An 18,016-nucleotide genomic window follows, 5' to 3' on the forward strand; every position below is an offset into this window, starting at 1 on the left:
AAATTTCCAAAGTAAACCTAAAAAAGTCATAAGCATGGTGGTAGAAGCTTTCAATTGCGGCTCTGAGGTCTCTGGTTCGAAACCTGACATTTCCATTAACATTTTTTTTGTTGCAATTTGGGTGTTGGATCTGATCTGAATGAAGAAAAGCATGGAAGAAGGAGGAGGAGGAGACAAGTCCTCTTCTGCTTCTTCTTCTTCTTCAAGGAAGGTAAATCATATTTTGTTTCTTTAGTTTAGAATATAGATTTGGGATCTGATATTTTTGAGGAAAAACTCTGTTTTCTTTTGCAGCTTAAGTTTGCGCCAAAAGCCCCACCTCGCAGGAAAACCAAACCCTCTCCCTCTCCCACTCCCAAAACGTACGTAAATTATTTATTGAATATTAATTTAAAACCCATATTCACAAATTTTGATTTGAATTTGAATTTGAATGGCAGTGAAGTAGTTGATGAAGATGGAAAAGCTGAAGAAGAGGCACAGTATCTACTTCGCCGCTTCAATGTATGTACTAATTACTATTACTCTTTCTTTCCATTTTCTTCATACAGATTTTGGGAATTTCTTCTTATTTTTTTGCTTCACTGTATGTGCCTGACTCACTGTATCTCTGTTTGTTTGTTTGTTACCATTTCTTTTTCTTTGGGATGAGATGAGATGGGATGGGAGCTGTTTGTTTAAATTAATGGAATGGAATGTGGTTTTGGAAATGGGTTATATCAAATGCGTGTTCTAAACCTCTGTTTGGTTGCGGACAATAACAATAAATGGGTGTTTTGGCCTTTTGGGTCGTAAGTTTAGGTCGTGTTTGTTTGTTGTTAATATATTATGTATGCTATGATATGAAGAAACAACACAAAATTTTACCCAAAATAAATAAATAAATTTATAAAAAAAAGGTTTTGTTGTTTTGTTTTTTATCTTATGATTTATTCTTAAAAAGAACAGCGTAAAATTAACTTATTTTAAACCAAAAATTAATAAATAAATAAATAAATATCACATTTGTTTCTTATGCTTTTGGTAAGTTCAAGTATGCATTTTTTTTCCCATCTAAAAAATAGGAGAGAATGAGTTTGTGAATCAATTTTTATATGAAATTTTCAATATTTAGATCCAGTGAAATTAATTCGTTAAAAATCTTTACTCAAATGTGTCTAGTCCATGTGCTAGTGACTTGTTTGTCTAATGATATGGTTGGGACTTGGGCACGGTTAAGGATTCAAAAATTGCAAGTCTGGAATTTTTCTAGATGCCCAAAATAATCCCCTACCCACAAAGCCCAGGGTTCTACTGAGATTTTCACTTTTTGTAAAATGTAATCAACCCAAGCTAGCTAGTTAACACTATAAATGTAACCCATAGTTTACAAGATTGCAAGAAAAGCACTATGTTAGTTGCAAGATTGAAAATATGGAGCCTAGTTAGTTTTAGACTTGCAAGAAAGACTAAGAAGTGGAGATTAATCAGTTACAACTTGTTAGTTGGTTAGGTTACACTTGCTAATGACTTGTACAAATACTTGCAAGCTGATGTATTTCATTCATTGAAGAACAAAGACTACATCATTCATTGAAGAACAAAGACCTTTATTTTCTTGCCCTCTCTCTTAAGTTTTCTCTTCTCCCTTTTATCTTCTTCTTGGAGGGGGGGACTGCATCAAATTAGTCAATTTCCTATTCATTTTCACATCCATTCCCATTCATCTACCTTAGAACCTAGCAGGTTCATTACATAAAACTTAGAAATTTCACTAAGCATGACACCATTAAGGATGCGTTATTTTAATTTTCCCATGCTTAATGTAATGTGGGTGAGGAGAGGACTAATTTTATTTTTGGGCAAATGAAAGAGAGAACTTTGCCTGAGTGCAAGTATTCAGCTTAGTTATTTTCTTTTTCTCTCTCTTTTTGTGAAAATTCTTACCTAAAAATGTTTTTCTTGTCTTTTTGCTTCTTTGTAATATTTACTTTCGAAGAGGGAGATATAACCTAAAGCATGAGTTCTACTATTCTAATTCTTTTTCCCTCAGTTGTCTTTTTAACGTAATGGTTGGGGACCTTTTGTGGTTTAAAATGAAAAATTTCTCAAGAAACATGTTTCTCAGATTGTTGAAGAACTTTGTTTCCAAAAAAAAAATTCATGTTATTTGAGACTTAACTGACAGTCATTTGACTATTTGCAAGGAGCAGTTGGCTAAGCTCTCAATCTTTATCAATCCTCAATGGATGTGCTTGTCAATTGATAAAAGAAAGACTACTTTTTTCATTTAAATAATAGGTCTTGAACCAAGAAGATTAGAAATAATTACAGCCATATTGCTTAGCATCATGATCTGTGAAGGACTTAGAGCTGACTCTTAGTTGTATAATATTCTCTCTTTTTTCCATTTTTATGATGTTAAATATGTTTAAAAACAATGTAACATTGATTATTAGCTTATTTCAAAAATACATTTTATTTGGTCATTTGGATGAGATATTTTCTCTGATCAACCTTGACTTGTTTACCTCTTCATTTACAGGAGAATCTTGCTAGACGGGGACCTAGAGAAGAAAAGAAATGTATTTTCTCAGCATATTCTTCATTATTTTTATTGGCCTAATATACTGTCAGATATCTTAAGTTCTTAATGAGTTTAGTGATATTTAGTAGTGGTGTTGTTTTCCTATGGAGTTATGGTGAAAATTATCAGTATTAGAAAATTGTGCTGATAGAATGCTTAGAAAATTGTGCTGATAGAATGCCCTTTAGACCTTTCTGACAAATGAATACTTCAAATTTTTTCTGTACTTTGAACAATTTAAGTATTAGAATCTTAGGCAGATGTCCTAAATGTTAGAACATTTGTAGGAGAATGGACATTAAGAATTGTAGCTCTTATATAAGATACAACAATGTTTGGGTTCTCACATTGTCGATTTGTTGTTTCAATTGCACCTTCTAGTTCACATATTCATTTTCCCAAATCTGCATTAGAATTCATCAAACATTCATTTCCCTATCTACATTAGAAGCCATTATGGAAGTAAACAGGTAGAGATGATGGAAATTGTTTCCCGTGTACTAAGGTTGCACCCCTTTTGTGGTTTTTCTTAATGGATTTTTATTACTAATTAAAAAAAAAATGATGGAAATATTTTAGTTGTAAAAAGATCTCAAAATTCAGTTGTTGATATACAGATAGTGTGCCTTAATTGCAGTGACTTGAATGTCTCAGTTTTAGGAGCATCTTTAAGATGCAAATGGATTGCTTGAAGTTGACATTTATAGGAATATTTTGAGCATGATGATATATATATATATATATATATAAGCATGTTAATATTAATACAACTCAAAGATGTGAATGGCATTTTAGGAGGTGAACTCAATATATTTTGGAAACAAAGCTGATGTTTTTATTTGGAATTATATTGTATTAGTTCAAAATTAGTCTTACATATATCTTTGCATGCTAGTGGAGTATGTGGTACTCGAATTATTTTTTAAGTTCACCTTACATACTTTTCATGGATTGATGAATAATTCGCAATGATATCAAGAATTTGAGAATTTTGAACATGGGAATTGATTTCTTTCTTGTCTAAGAGGTAAAATATGAATTTACTTCCATTTCTTTTTGGTATAAGTTTTCTGACACCCATTGTTTAATGGAGGAGCTCATCCTTCTGATTTGAGAGCCAAAATTAACAAGTTGACTGTACTGAAAAAAATAAAATTCAAGAGGTATTTGAATAAAGTGAGAATGTTGTTCTATAATGTGGCTTTAAGATTTTGATAGGCTGGTATGAAATTTGATATGAACGTGGCACAAGGAGATCAATGGCTGCTCCTTTAAGAGGATGATTGTGCAAATTCTGGTCCAGATAAGATTGATATAAGAACAACAGAGTGGCTAAGGAGAAGTTTTAAAAAATTAAATAAAAATACAGCTTTAAAGTGGAGCTGTTCCATTACTTTAAATTGTTAACAATTAGTCTGAACCCTTCCATATAATTGGAAGAAAACAACTTGCTTTTGATGGGCTGAACTAGCTGGGAAGAGTCTGTATTACCAATCAATATAATGTACATGAGCAAATGTGTATCATAACCAGCATCATTATCATTATTGTTAGTGTTTCTAGTTTTCATCTAATGTTTGGTGTGCAAACCTTCAGCTTCTGTTCAAGTTGCATTTGGTCCTGGAGTTGTGCCTTCAACTTCCCTAAAGGTATATGGTGCTGCCAAGGAGGAAAATGTCGGTAACAGAAGTGCCTCAGTCCCAAAAAGTTCTGATAAAGGGGACACTCTCTTATCTTTGCCTTCGGCTGCCAACGAAGATGGAAATGATGCCTGTTCTGCAGATCCTATGGAGACATCAGCTCAGATTGTCAAGAAAGAATATAGAGAACGTTGGGTAAGAAATGGCTGCCATGAAGATCCCCCCCTCCCTTCCCTCCCTTCTCTCTCTGTCTCTCTCTCACATCCACTAGGTGTCTAATTTCCCTGATGCTGCAGGATTACCACCACACTAATTATCCAACTACTCTTCCATTGAGGAGACCTTACTCTGGAGACCCAGGTATGCTTTTAGATTCATTTTAAAGAATTAATTCAAGTTACAGATGAACATCAATTATTTGTCCTTGTGAAGGAAAATCTATTTTCTCACATATGGTTGACCTTCTAGATAGTTTTTTGTGGATGGAACCCCTTAGCCTTTCCCAATATGTAAAAACTATCAGTCTTTTCTCTGCTAAATGTTTAATTAATGTTCATTTGCATCTACGAGTATGCAACTCTATCTTACTGGTGACCTGCAACCTGAGATGACTGATATAGATGCAAATTCTTACTATCATTTTTTGTTCCTTAGCATACTGTTAATGGAACAAGAATGCTGCAAAGCTGTAATTCCCGCTGAGATCAGCTAGCTAAAGCCAAATAACTGTAGTCAAACAAATCTGTGTCTCCTGCCATTTTCAGTTCATAATTGATGGGAAGAATTAGCTCAGTTTAAAGCACTACAGAAAATAAATATATTCATCATGAGCTCAGAAAAAGAAGGAAAAAAAAATTATATTCATAAGTCCCTAGGTCTGTAGTCAAAATACAGAAAAACTAGTTCACAGACTAATCATTACTTGAGTTCCCAAAACATCACAATAAAGATTGATAACGATAATCTGTATACCTTATATCCCAGAAATAAGAAAAATGGAAAAGGAAAATAACCTATATAGGCCAGAAATTTCAGCAAACTGAAACAATAGAGATGCCATTACTCACAGAACTTCACATGCTAGTTTCTCTTGGAAGTTTGAGCACAGGCTGCATTAGATGTACATGCCATTGTAACGAAGTATAATAAAAGGTGAATGGAATTCTTGTACCAAAGGATTCTGTTCATGTGATGAATGGCACTCATGTTCAGTGTTTATTTTAGCAATTGTAGTAAAGTTTTTCAGTAACAATTAACAAATGTAGCATTATGATTTCAGTGATTCCATAATAACTTTTACTAAATGCAGGAATTATAACTTTTATTAAATTCTGTAATGTTAAATGCCATTTGCTAATTTTGCTTGTAGAACTTCTTGACATGGCTGAATTTGGGGAGGCTGCTGCAAATTATGAGTATGATGAGAATATTATAAATCCTGCTTCAGACCTTGGACTGAAGGTTGGTAATCAGATTAAAAAAACCGTTAAGATAATGCCGAAAATTTACTAGAGCTACATATTTAAACAAGATATTTAAAACAAACTGGTGGTTTGTGATAGGTGGAAAGTGAGGAAGAAAAGTTGTTTTTCTTTCAGCTTCCTGCTAGTCTGCCATTTCTCAAAAGAGCAGCTAGTAGAAAGGGGAAAGAGAAAGTTGAATCCCATACATCACTGGAAAGCGGAGGCATTTCAAAGAAGAGCTGCAGTTTGGAAGAGTTGCCGGGTGGATATATGGGCAAAATGTTGGTTTACAAGAGTGGAGCAATCAAGTTAAAGCTAGGAGATTCCCTGTATGATGTGAGTGAAAACATGAGCTTGCTTTTAAACTAAGATACAAGCACACATAAAGTGCACATGCACACACAGGCACTTCTTGTTTCCCTTACCTGTGGTAGGAAGGACCAAGCCACGTTTTCTTTTCCATAAGAAATCAGTAATTTCTTGTTCTGTTTCCAGTCAAAACTTCTTACATTTCCATGCTGCTTTTAGACCTTGATTAATTATCAATTCATGTTTATGTCACTTCAAACAGAATCCTGAAGAAATTTTTAAATTTCACCTTGTGTCATTGTCCTTCAAACATTAGAGAAAAACGTCTAATCTTATTTTCTTGTACAATTGATTAGTATAATTTGATGTATAACAATTCTCTTCATATCTGCGAAGTCACGTCTCTTTTCAATATTTATTCTTTTTACAAAATTTATACCAGACGATTAAATCAATGAATTAGAATTTAGTGGTGACTCATTTTTCATTTGTAAGATAGGTTAATATTGGGGATTCATTCCAGAACCTTCCTTTGTGGGGGTCATTAGTGTAACTCAAGTTTTGAGTTTTTATTATGTGTAGCATTTTAAGAAATAGGAATAGGTATTTGAAATCTTTTTTTTTTTTTTTTGAATTTTTGATTGTTGGTCCATATCTTATCAAGAACATGAAAAGCTTCCACTCTCTCCCTCGTTTAAATTCTTTTGATCTATACCATCATAACATACATATTTTCCACCCTTCCAAATTATTAGCTTTAGCAATAATATGTACGAACATGATTTGACTTTCTTTTTTCTTTTCTTTTCTTTTCTTTTTTTTTTCTTTTTTTTTTTTGGGGGGGTGTGTTTTGGTCAATATGCAGGTTTCTCCTGGTTCGGATTGCATATTTACTCAAGATGTTGCAGCAATCAACCTTGCAGAAAAAGAATGTTGCGTTCTTGGAGAGCTTGGCAAACGGGCTGTTGTAACCGCTGACATTGATTCCCTGTTGGATGGCATGATTGACTTGGGCTAAATGCAAAGACGTTGCCTGCAAATGAAATATAAACAATTTGACGCATGGTGGAAGAACCGTCAACATGAGAGGTACCATTGGCGCGTATGTAAAGAGGGTAAATGAGTAGATATGTAACTCTAAAGTTGTTGACAATTCTGACAAGGTAACTTGTAAACAACTACTTTTGATTACCTCTTAGGATGTCAAATTCTGGACCCACAATTTCCCTTGACAACATCTCTCTAAGTCAGTTGGGGGGGTTGGGGGGTTACTTAGCCAGATGCATTAGAAGTTAAATTCTGTCTCATGTCACGGAAGAGTAAAAAGGTTTTATTTTGCAAAATATAACATTTCTGGGTAAATGTATAATCCATAATTTCATTCTGAGTTGAAGCTTCTTTGCTACAATTTTTGTTCAACATGAGAGGTGATTGCTTAGGCTTACCCGTCCCTATAGAATTTGAAGAAGAATGGAAAAAGTGAGTAGGTTTGGGCCATTAATATGGATCATTTTGGGTTTTTGGGGGGGAAGTTTTTGAGGCCTCTTAGTCTATCTTAGACTATCTCTTGGATTGGTCCTTTCGGGATGTTAGCACAAATGTGGTTAATACTTTTCTTAGATCTTAGCACAAGGAAAAAATTAGAACCGAACAACTTGTTTAAGAAAATTTTAGTCGGCTAAACTGCAATAATTGCCATATGTTTTTCCAAATGTTCTCTCTCTCAATAATGCATCTGGAAGGATTATAAAATTTGCATGATTAAAGATTTCATGCATTTGTATGCCGACAGATGTCCACCCACCAAAGTAATTCTTATTAGTGTACTTTTTTTTTTCTTTGACCAGAAAAAGGGGAATTTCATTACTAAAAAGCATCGACTACAATAGGATTTGTATTTGCTCATGGACAAATCACACGTGCTCTAGGGGGTGGAACTACATAGAGGCTCCCCCCAAGCTTTCCAAGAATTCAGAATTTACCCTTAAATTTAACTAAACTTCTCAAAAAATATATGGATTCCCCCCTCAAAATTTTTATTTTCCTCATATAACCTTCTTAAATTGTTTAAATTTTTTAGATTTATTATTACTTTGGTCTCCTCATTCTTGAAATTCTAGTTTTGTCCCTAACGACCCACATCAATAGCTCGAATACAATCCTTGAATTAAGATGAATACCAACTATCATCACAATGCCATCAATGCAGAGGAGCTATTATCACCCAGCTCCCTGACCTTTTACAGCATTGGGTTCTGAAACTTCCAACACACGGTCATAGTCAGACTGTCTAGTAGTAGACTGGTTCTCCGGAATGTTGAAGTTTTTGATGTATCGTTATATTCCCAACCCCATGTTACACGGTAATTAAAAAAAACATGGCCACCACCCACCCACCACCTCCTTAATAGTCATTTTCCTAGGAGGCTTTAAGTCATATTCATGAACCAACTTCTAGCATAAGTAATACATATTTCCATCCTGTACCAACCTATTCCCAAGCCCCAAGGCCCCCAACCCCTTTGATTTTTTTTTTTCTTTTTCTGAAAGTTGTATATGTTTGGCTAAAAATAAAAAATACACATTTTATTTTTTTACCAACATTTATTTATTTATGGATATTTTCAATCAAACCTCTCTCTCTCTCTCTCTCTTTTGTCAACAAGTAATCATGAAATCAATCTTTTTCTCTCACTCTTAAACTTATTTACATGAGTCACATTTAAGATACTAGCTTGTAATCTCATGCATATGCATGGATACATTTAAAGATATACAATAAGATGTATGATATAATTTATATATATATATATATATAATTTAAATACTATTGATAGTCATTTTTATATTTTGTTAACTCTTTAAAAAATTTTGTAAGGATGTTATTAAGTATAAAATGTAAATTTTCCATTTTTTTAAAAAAATTATTGTGAAACACTTTTTTTTTTCTTTTTTACGATTCATTTATTCTAAACTCTTAGGTTTTTGTGCTTAATAACTCATTTGGATGAATATTTATGATGTGGTCCCACATTTAATTCTAAAATTAAGAAATAAAACTCTTTAAGAATAAATAATTTATGATACATGGCCTAAAATTGGAACTTTAATTTGGAATGTTAATTTGAGTTTCTCTCAGTTTCACCTATTATTATATATATAGATAAGTTAAAATTTTTTTGGATAAAGTTAGGCTATAACTTCACTCAAAATCTTTTTTTTTTAAGTGAATTTTGACAAATTCACCTTTTGATTACATTTTCCTCTTATATCATCTGTGCTTGCAAAAGTTCTAGAAGATCAAATATCTATAGTTATGTCATTAATTAATTATTTAAATTTCAAATTTTTGTAGTCTAAAATTATAAGAGAGAGAATTTGAGTTTTTTAATTGAAGGATAAGATACAATCTTAACAAAATATTGTATTTTATTTTTAATAACTTGCTACAGTCAATTGGTATTTATACCAATTTACTGTAATTGAAAAAAAAATAGTTTTAGCTTCTCCAATAACACATGATTTTTTTTTTCTCTTTGTTGGTAAAATAGTTTTTTTTTGCTAAAATATAATCACCATTGTGAATATTTTTATTATTTTTGTTAAGTTTTTGGGTTGGATATCTGTTATTTGAATTAGGCTAACTAGACTGATTGGGGAGAAGGGGGCCAACTACAAAAATGAGATATAGAATGACCTAGAGGGGGGCCTGGGCGGCTGAGCCCCCTTGAGCCCTATATGGGTCCGTCCCTGGTTCATGTTGTATATATAGATATATACAAGATAGGTTGTAATATATATACCAAAACACATCTATTGAAAGGTCATAACCATTCAAATTGGATATACAAAAATGTGCCTATTGACCGAAAATGAGTCTGTTAAACAAAAGACGTTTTTTGATTGAAAATGTGCCTATTGAATGAAAATGTATCTATTGACCAAAAATGTGTATATTGAATGAAAATGTGTTTGTTGAAGGGTCATAATCCTTTGGGTATAAATAATAGTTCATATTCATTTGGTAACTTCTTCTCAAATTCTTCTTATTCATTTATCTTAGAAACACAAGAAACATGTGAGTATTCTTTACAATTACTATTTGTAATTAGTAAAAATGTCCAGGAATCAAGTCACACCAATGGTAGCAACAATAATACTAAATGATTTTTTCATTTATTAACTTCTTCTCTTTCATCTTTCTTAGAAACACAATAAATCTGTGGGTCTTCTCCAAAATTGCTATTTGTAAGTCGGTTTTTTTATTTTTTTATTTTTTGTTAAATAGTGAAAAGGTCCAAGAATCAAGCCACACTAACAGTAGTAACAGTAATACTAAACGATTTCTTTATACTCCTTACGAATGCTATTCTTCTCAAATTTCTCATTCTCTTCCCTGATGTTATTCTTCTCAGATTTCTCATTCTCTTCCCTACGCCTTACTGATGTTTTTCTTCTCAATGACAATTTTTTTGTTTTAATATATATATCTTATGTGAAACGGTGAGTAGATACTAAAACTTAAAGGGGAAAATGAAAATGCACAATTGTTAGGTGTTTTTAAATGTATACGTGGCATAAATTTGTGTAGCCACATGGCAAATCAAACATTTCACTTTTATATTACATATAAATTTTAGCGAACTTGCCTTTCCATTGAAAGTTAAGGCTACCGGGTGTTGCTATTGTTAAATTTTTATAATTACAATAAATAAAATATACAAACAATTTAAGTGAAAATATCATAAATGAAACAAAAAAAAAAAAATGATTTACTAAGCTTTATTTGTTTTGCTGTACATTTTCAGTAAAATATTTTTAGGTGCTTAGTGAGATGTGTAAAAATTTTCAAACACAAATCACCAAAATCAATGGCTTAGTCACCGGTTGCTTAACAACCAAACTGCCAGCACCAACCACCAAATGGAGGGAGGGAGCCACCGTGTGTTTTTGTAAAATATTTTACCAAGTTTTTAAAGGTAAGACATATTACAACACCTATAAAGAATTTTACGATAAACATTTTTATGTTTGACCAAATTTTACAATGAAACAAACAAGGTAAAAAATATTTTCCGTAAAACATTCAGCGAAACAAATGGAGCTAAAGTTATTGCTTAAAGTCTAAAATTGTATCAAGCTATGATTGGATAGTAAATAACATCCAATTAACACCAAATTTGGTTTGAGTTTTAAGAATAAATGGAATGTATAATCCTACAATGAGATTTTCAAAATATTAATACAATAAAAAAATTATTAAATGGTATATCATTAACACCTAACTAGCTTGTAACCCATGTTTAAACACAAAAAAATTCAACAGTAATCATGATAAAGTGATTTTACCCATGTAAGTGAGGTAATTATCTCGGCTTTTGCATTATATATTATGAATTGGTTAGTTGATACCAAAATTATAAATAAATAAATTAGACATGTATCGTAAAATTAGACAACAATTAAAAACTAATTTGGATTCCGATTGTGCTTAAACTTTGATATAATATGTACGATTATAGGTGCAACTTAATCTTGAACATTATGTCAAAACCAGTAACAATCACCCACAAGCCCTATATTGCAAAGCCAACTTATCTTTTTGATAATTTAATAGTTGGAGAGATGGAATATAGACTTTGGACGTCTTCATTGGAAACACCAAGATGTGCCAGTTGAGCTACAAGGCTTTTGAAGGCAAGCCCACTTATTGAAACCCTTATTCCATGATAAAAAAAGTCCACATACATAATAAATTAAGAAAGACCACCACAACTTAAGTGCTAGTCATATTTGTCCTATAGTTCAAAAGATTTAGTCAAGAATTAGTCAGGTTACAATTAACACATTGTAATTACTTGTGTAGTCCAAATCTACCTAACAAACACCCGATGCTTACACTTGGGAAGCACACTCATATCATCTTATCCAATCCATCCATACAATTTGTGCTATCACAAACTCCCCCTTTCGATCTTTGATATCCTCGTCAAGGCCTACATTGCATTGTATAGTATTCCTAGGCCACATGACATTCATAGGTTGACTCCTAACCATTTGTCATGACCTAAGGATGCACTAACCACTGTGCGCTACCCCAGAAGGATTAGTCAAATTACTCTTACAGCTCAGCTCAACGTAATCGCTTACATAAACCAAATCTACTTAGAAAACACTTGATGCACACACCCAAGCAGCACTCTCACCCTTGGCAAGGACTATGTTACACCATTGACACCATTTGTAACAACTTGAGCTAGTGCTACCACATAACGAGATGGTATTATGTGTAATCCTTATATATAACACCCCCCAATCCACATTTCACTAATATCCCAAAAAGACCAATCAAGTTACAAGTAGGACAGCTCAAAATTGCTTTTATGGTTTAAATTTACCTAATAAACACCTTATACATGCACTACACACTCTACAATCTCATCCAACCCAATCCATACAATTCAAGGGGTATCAAAAGAATTGACTTCAGGACTCTGTTAATGTTTGACAAATTTCTATTAAGGCATATTAACAAACAAAAAAAATACCCATAATTCAATTTGGTTTAAGGCAAATCTAGTCAATGACCCCTTGAATGACAATAGTCATATCCAAGCATAAAAATAGAGGAACCATCATTTGAGCCTAAAATTTACATGTAAGATACTAAAGACAGCCAACATAACCTGCCAACTGAGAGATCACCATGTCCTTTGTTCATTAGTAGCATTACCAGAGCCAAAGGAACTCTACTAATGCTAGCACACACCCAGTGGGAAACTTCTATCTGTACAAGTCACCCACTGGGGAAAACTAACTGTCAAGTCGTCAAATTATGGTCAAGCCTTGTGGGCTCGAGTCACGACCACAATCAACAGGACCACAACAGAAAGCAGGAATGAAGTCTTCAGCTTTTCCTGGAAGGGATCGGAGGCTCCTGCTGTGGTCTTCTCATTTTCAGTGGACGGAAATAATTCATTCACGAGCTTTGTGATTTTCTCAAACACTTCCATGACCTTAGCCTTGGTGTTGTCAAAAATCCAACTTAATACACTGGTTGCTTCATTGGATCCTTTAGAACTCTCATCTGGACTCTGGGGTTCATTATTTTCAACTGCATAAATCATGAAAAATCATGTCCAAAATAAGTAACGTATAATTTTGCTTAGCATGTCATTGTTCACTAGTTTATAGACCCACCAATGAACAATTAGCACTTCAATATAATTTAAGTCTCAATGGAACAGCAATCATTCTTATAGCATAGAATGCTGTAAAAAGGACTAGAATGGATAACAGAACTATATTCTGCAATGATACAAAGAGCATGCTCCAGGTGTAAGAAGACTTTTCATGACAAAATATGGATAATGTGAACTAAAAAAAAAACAGAATCAAAAAAAGGGGGGGGAGAGTGGGGGATTCCTAACAAGTCATTTACAAGTTCATAAAATCATTGCCACTCTGTAAAGCTGCAGGACACAGGAAGGAAACAGGTATGTGCAGCTTCTATGCAGGGAGACTCAAAAAGCCTAGTGGACAACTCAAAGGAGAACCATGTAGCACATTAGAGACTGAGTTGCATGTCAAGGATGGCTCACTTTGGCCAGATAATGACACATCAAGAAACTAAGCTCTTATGTTGTTTTGGTCTGAGCACAGAAAACTCAACCTTTTCCCCTCAGAAAAAATAGAAGGCACAACTTGACAGAGGTTTTACAACTAATATCACCACACAAGATCATATAAAGATTAATAAGGACGTTTGAAGCTGGACTTTTGAGTGCTGAATAAGCCAATCCTTATGAAGCCATAAAATCAACTGTTTAAATTGCTTCCTAGCCATGGTTTATCCAAAAATCTCTACTAATGTTATAAACAACATGATGACAATCCTGACCCAATTCAGCTATCTTCCATGTTGAGCCATATTTATTTATAAAACTCTTCAATGATCAATCATGTATTTCCTTCAATATAAATCCTATGCATATCTTGGGTGCAAGCTTTAATTAAATATTCGCTCAACCTCTATCATCATGAATTACCACATCCATTCCACATAAAATTGCATTAACTCTAGCTCCATCAAAACAACATCCATCCTTGTGAAGGAGGATACTATCTAATAAAATGCATAAATGTTATTTCCATTTCTACATTTCAAATGGCAAACATTAGACCAAGACTGATCAACAGACGTCCTAGTTGCCTTTTCCAAGGTACCTCATGGGTTGGGAGGATTTCTATTGTATAAACAATCATTTTGAAAACATAATTGCCACAGCACTGCCTTTGTATGGAAAATATTTATTATTATCCTTCACATACTTACACCATAGAACCATATCCACATTATTCACCGCATTTAAATGTAAGATGATTTTAATCCTCACCCCTTTTGGCAAAAAAGGAACACTAATCACCTATTTGAGCCCCTGAATTGTAAGGAATTAACAGAAAGCTCATTGTTTGGTCAGGTTCTAAATTGTCAATTAAAGAATGCTTAGAGCATGGAAAACTTCACACCATATTACAACCCTAATATAACAAATTTATTTGAAAAGAAAATCTGGTAGTCATTCAAGATTTAATTTACTGATGGGCTTCAGAATAATAAGCATGTTTCCAGTCCCTTTTATCAGATGATGTACTCCTATATAGCAAAATATTACTTTTAACAGACGTGACACATACAGTTAAAAGGAAAAACAGGAAGCTCAAGCCAGAAATACAAAGTGAACGTTATGATCAAATCAAATACAAATATTTTGCAACATTTATAATTAATGACTTTCCTTCATAAATTAAAATGTAATAATCAGATACGCTTAATTAACTATAGTCACCAAAATCCACAACCTGCAAAGTATGACTCCTTAAACTCCCGCACCACCTCATTATTCAGAACAGCATCCCAAACTGCTTTATCTGATGACAATGATATGACCATTCTCTACACAAAAGGTAGCGCTATTAGAAAGAGTAATAATCCTGAGAGAGAAGAAAAATCCCTGTGACCTTAATGAAGGCAAGTATACAAAAAAAGAAGAAAACAAATATAGTTGTTCTCTACACTAGAACTAGATCACAAGCACTACCAGTTCCATGGTTAAGTCTCCAATTCCCAAGCATGCTAGCATAGCTTTATCTGAACTCACATCTATCACTTTCAAAAACGCATGTTCAATAGACATAAATGGTAGATGATAATGTGCAATGGCTAAAACACAGATCATGAAATTCTTGTAAAAATTGTCAAAAGCATTTTAAGCACCTAAAAGATATTGCTGCCACTGTTTTATATCACCATGCTCACTTCCTCATAGTTCTATGAATATTCAGAGATGCCAAATCTTTATACGATATTAAAAAAAATTAAAACCTTATTTTTCAACAGTCATCAGTCTTCCTATGCATAGTCACAATCTACAATAATTCCCCAAAAAATAACAACAAAAATTAATCCTCACAGATTATATGGAAAACTAGATTCAGCATACAGGGGTCAATAATATAAGGAACCTGAACAGATGGCTCAGTCTGCAACATATGAAAAGCATCATAAACTTTGTTGGATCCATGAGGTTGCAACACTCTTGAATTACATAGATGAAAAGAGGGCTCCACCCAGTCTAACTCTGAGCCAGTGGGACTTGTAACTTGATCTGCAACATCCTTCTCCAACTCAGAAGCAAATTTGTCCCTCACGAGATTGGAGTATGAGGGAGGCTCAAAAACCCTATACATTAAAAAAAATTCAAAAAACTGAGGATGCTGCAATTATACAACGTAATAGTCTCCAAAAAAAAAAAAAAAAAATCATATTTCAGTCTAGTTTTAGCATCTGTAACTTATCAAGTTAATAGCAACCCAGTTATTTAGACAAGTCATGGAATATCTCGATAGACAGATAGAACCATACACCGGACTTCTTTTTGGTGGTTCTTTCAACACCCAATGAAGTGCACTAGAGGAAAATGTCAAACCTTAGTAGCATGAACTTTCCGTAATAGATCATATCATTAAACTCCCATACTTGATTGCATTTCAAAGGCATCACAGAGAAGTTTGTGGGACTAACACTTTTTTTAATTGAATTGCAAACTGACCACTATGATGAAACTCCCACGCTAGGTCACATCATGAAAATGCCATGCTATTCTCATACCACCACCATTACACTTCATCCAAACACTATGTTAAAGGCCACTGTTTTACAATTCTTCCTTTTTCTTTCTTTCTGCCAGGAGGGGACCTTAGGGGTAGTTTGGGCATAAGGTACACGGTCATTCATTTTTAATCTAAAAATAGGCCATAATACAAGCTTTTTCTTTCTTCCTATCTCAGGAAGGTTGAGTTCAGCAGCCAGACCTTTTGGGACTTCAATCATAAATTGAGTACATAAAGCAGTTGCATACAGGGAAATACAAGAATGGAGTCTATTCTCATAAATTATATCTTTTATCACTCTAATAGATCTTTTAAATTGAAGATTTCTTGCTGGTCTTGGACAACGAATTTTATTGAGATTTAGGAATCTTGCAATTATTATGATTAACTCATTAACAATAGACCATATAGACACTGCATTTCAGTCTGCTTTCTCTTCTATGTTAGCACTTTATAGGTTAAACAATAATGAAGCACAAAGACAGCTTCTAATGAGAACAACAAGGACAACAATTGCCAAACATTTTTGGTCTCTTCCACAAAATACAAAACTAATATGACATACTGAGTCATTTTGGATTGCCGTAGACGCAAGCATATCAACTCTAGCAAACGTCTTCCTATAAATTATAAATTTATTTCTAATTACCCTTACTTGTAGGCCAAATACATATATATCAACATCACCATTTATAATGCCATAGCCCATAGGCATCCCCATCACTATCAACTTTGCCATAGAGTTATTACATAATACTTTAAAAATAAGCTATAGTTGAACAATTTCACATTTGGGGGTAAATTAATGAACTTGTCATATTCTACCACCAACATCAATCTCATCACCAGAAACCCCACCACCCAAATTACGATGATAATGATAATACAGGAATTAATAGATGATTTAATAACAAAAAAAAAAAAAAAATCTTTCTAGAGATATAATTGCAACCAGCTCCACCCTCCAACACAACAATAACAAAATCAACCGGATTAATATTTAAAACAAAAAGGAAAACCCAATGAAGAACAAAAGGGAAAACTAGATTTAAAGTAAAAAAGAAAAAAAAGAAAAAAGAATCTTACTGCTGGATGGCAGAGACAGTATTTTGGACTTCATCCTTGGAAGGAACAGGGCCAAGAATATAATCATCAAAAAACCCATTTCCATGTCCATGTCCATGTGGTCTGACTCTCTCACCTTTACTACCATCAACAGACACCCACTCAAACTCATCACTCTGAGACTGAGACTGAGAAAAAGGTGACCGAGTAGTGGGTACCCCAGAAGTTGCAGAAGTGGGGATATTATTATGTGGAGGAGAAGTGGAGGAGAGAGAAAGGTAATTGGGAGAAATGGGCTTGTGGGTGTGGGTGTGGGTGTTAGGCCTAGAAGAAGAAGAAGAAGAAGAAGAAATGGATTCGGCAGAAGAAGCAGGAACACCAGTTCTTGCAGCAGAAACCACTCTTCCAACATTCCTTAACATGCTTCCTCCACTTCCAGCTCCACCTCCCATGCCTTTGCCTCCAAACATTCGATTCTCTGCGACGTGAAGAGTGCCGAATGAAAGAAATGAAAGAATCTAGTGTTTAAGAAGATTTATTTATTTTTTGATTGGAGAAGATTTATTCACAAAGTGTCCGACTTTATCGAGTAAATTAATAAAGCGATAGGGGTCATAGGTGGTCCCTGTTTGGTCACCAATTTCTTTCTTCTGTTTTTTTTTTTTTTTTTTTAATAGGAATAGGAATATAGGATAACAATCGCCTCTCTAAAACCGTTTGGTTAAGAGATCCAAAAGTAGAAAATAAAAAGTGGAGAGAAGATGTAAAAATAAGAGATAGAAAAAAATTAATTTAGTTTT

The 18,016-nt window shown here is 33.5% G+C and overlaps 2 protein-coding genes across 2 annotated transcripts; one reads left to right on the forward strand and one right to left on the reverse strand.

Annotated features, from left to right (window-relative positions):
• Nucleotides 1-30: 30 nt before the first annotated feature.
• LOC115975092 lies at nucleotides 31-7,386 on the forward strand. Its single transcript, XM_031095737.1, has 9 exons — nucleotides 31-211; nucleotides 295-362; nucleotides 441-504; nucleotides 2,525-2,564; nucleotides 4,163-4,401; nucleotides 4,503-4,566; nucleotides 5,576-5,667; nucleotides 5,769-6,005; nucleotides 6,844-7,386. The coding sequence occupies exons 1-9, from the start codon at nucleotides 140-142 to the stop codon at nucleotides 6,994-6,996; spliced, it is 1,029 nt and encodes a 342-aa protein (XP_030951597.1). The 5' UTR covers nucleotides 31-139; the 3' UTR covers nucleotides 6,997-7,386.
• A 5,072-nt stretch (nucleotides 7,387-12,458) lies between these two features.
• On the reverse strand, nucleotides 12,459-17,783 carry LOC115975093. Its single transcript, XM_031095738.1, has 4 exons — nucleotides 17,238-17,783; nucleotides 15,504-15,720; nucleotides 14,841-14,934; nucleotides 12,459-13,092 (listed from the first exon to the last, which is right to left on the reverse strand). Exons 1-4 carry the CDS (start codon nucleotides 17,684-17,686, stop codon nucleotides 12,818-12,820), a joined length of 1,035 nt encoding a protein of 344 aa, XP_030951598.1. The 5' UTR covers nucleotides 17,687-17,783; the 3' UTR covers nucleotides 12,459-12,817.
• Between the last annotated feature and the right edge of the window lie 233 nt (nucleotides 17,784-18,016).

Source organism: Quercus lobata, chromosome 2, assembly GCF_001633185.2.
Source record: "Quercus lobata isolate SW786 chromosome 2, ValleyOak3.0 Primary Assembly, whole genome shotgun sequence".
NCBI lineage: Eukaryota > Viridiplantae > Streptophyta > Magnoliopsida > Fagales > Fagaceae > Quercus > Quercus lobata.

Bases quoted from the DNA above. Each gene is read 5' to 3' on its own strand.
- LOC115975092 (XM_031095737.1), top strand. From the start codon at position 140: ATGAAGAAAAGCATGGAAGAAGGAGGAGGAGGAGACAAGTCCTCTTCT. The intron at 5,668-5,768 runs GTTGGTAATCAG...GGTTTGTGATAG, and splicing joins CTTCAGACCTTGGACTGAAG to GTGGAAAGTGAGGAAGAAAA. The intron at 6,006-6,843 runs GTGAGTGAAAAC...GTCAATATGCAG, and splicing joins TAGGAGATTCCCTGTATGAT to GTTTCTCCTGGTTCGGATTG.
- LOC115975093 (XM_031095738.1), bottom strand. From the start codon at position 17,686: ATGTTTGGAGGCAAAGGCATGGGAGGTGGAGCTGGAAGTGGAGGAAGC. The intron at 15,721-17,237 runs GTAAGATTCTTT...TTTAATGTATAG, and splicing joins ACTGTCTCTGCCATCCAGCA to GGTTTTTGAGCCTCCCTCAT. The intron at 13,093-14,840 runs GTTGTGGATTTT...TGATTTATGCAG, and splicing joins TAAGGAGTCATACTTTGCAG to TTGAAAATAATGAACCCCAG.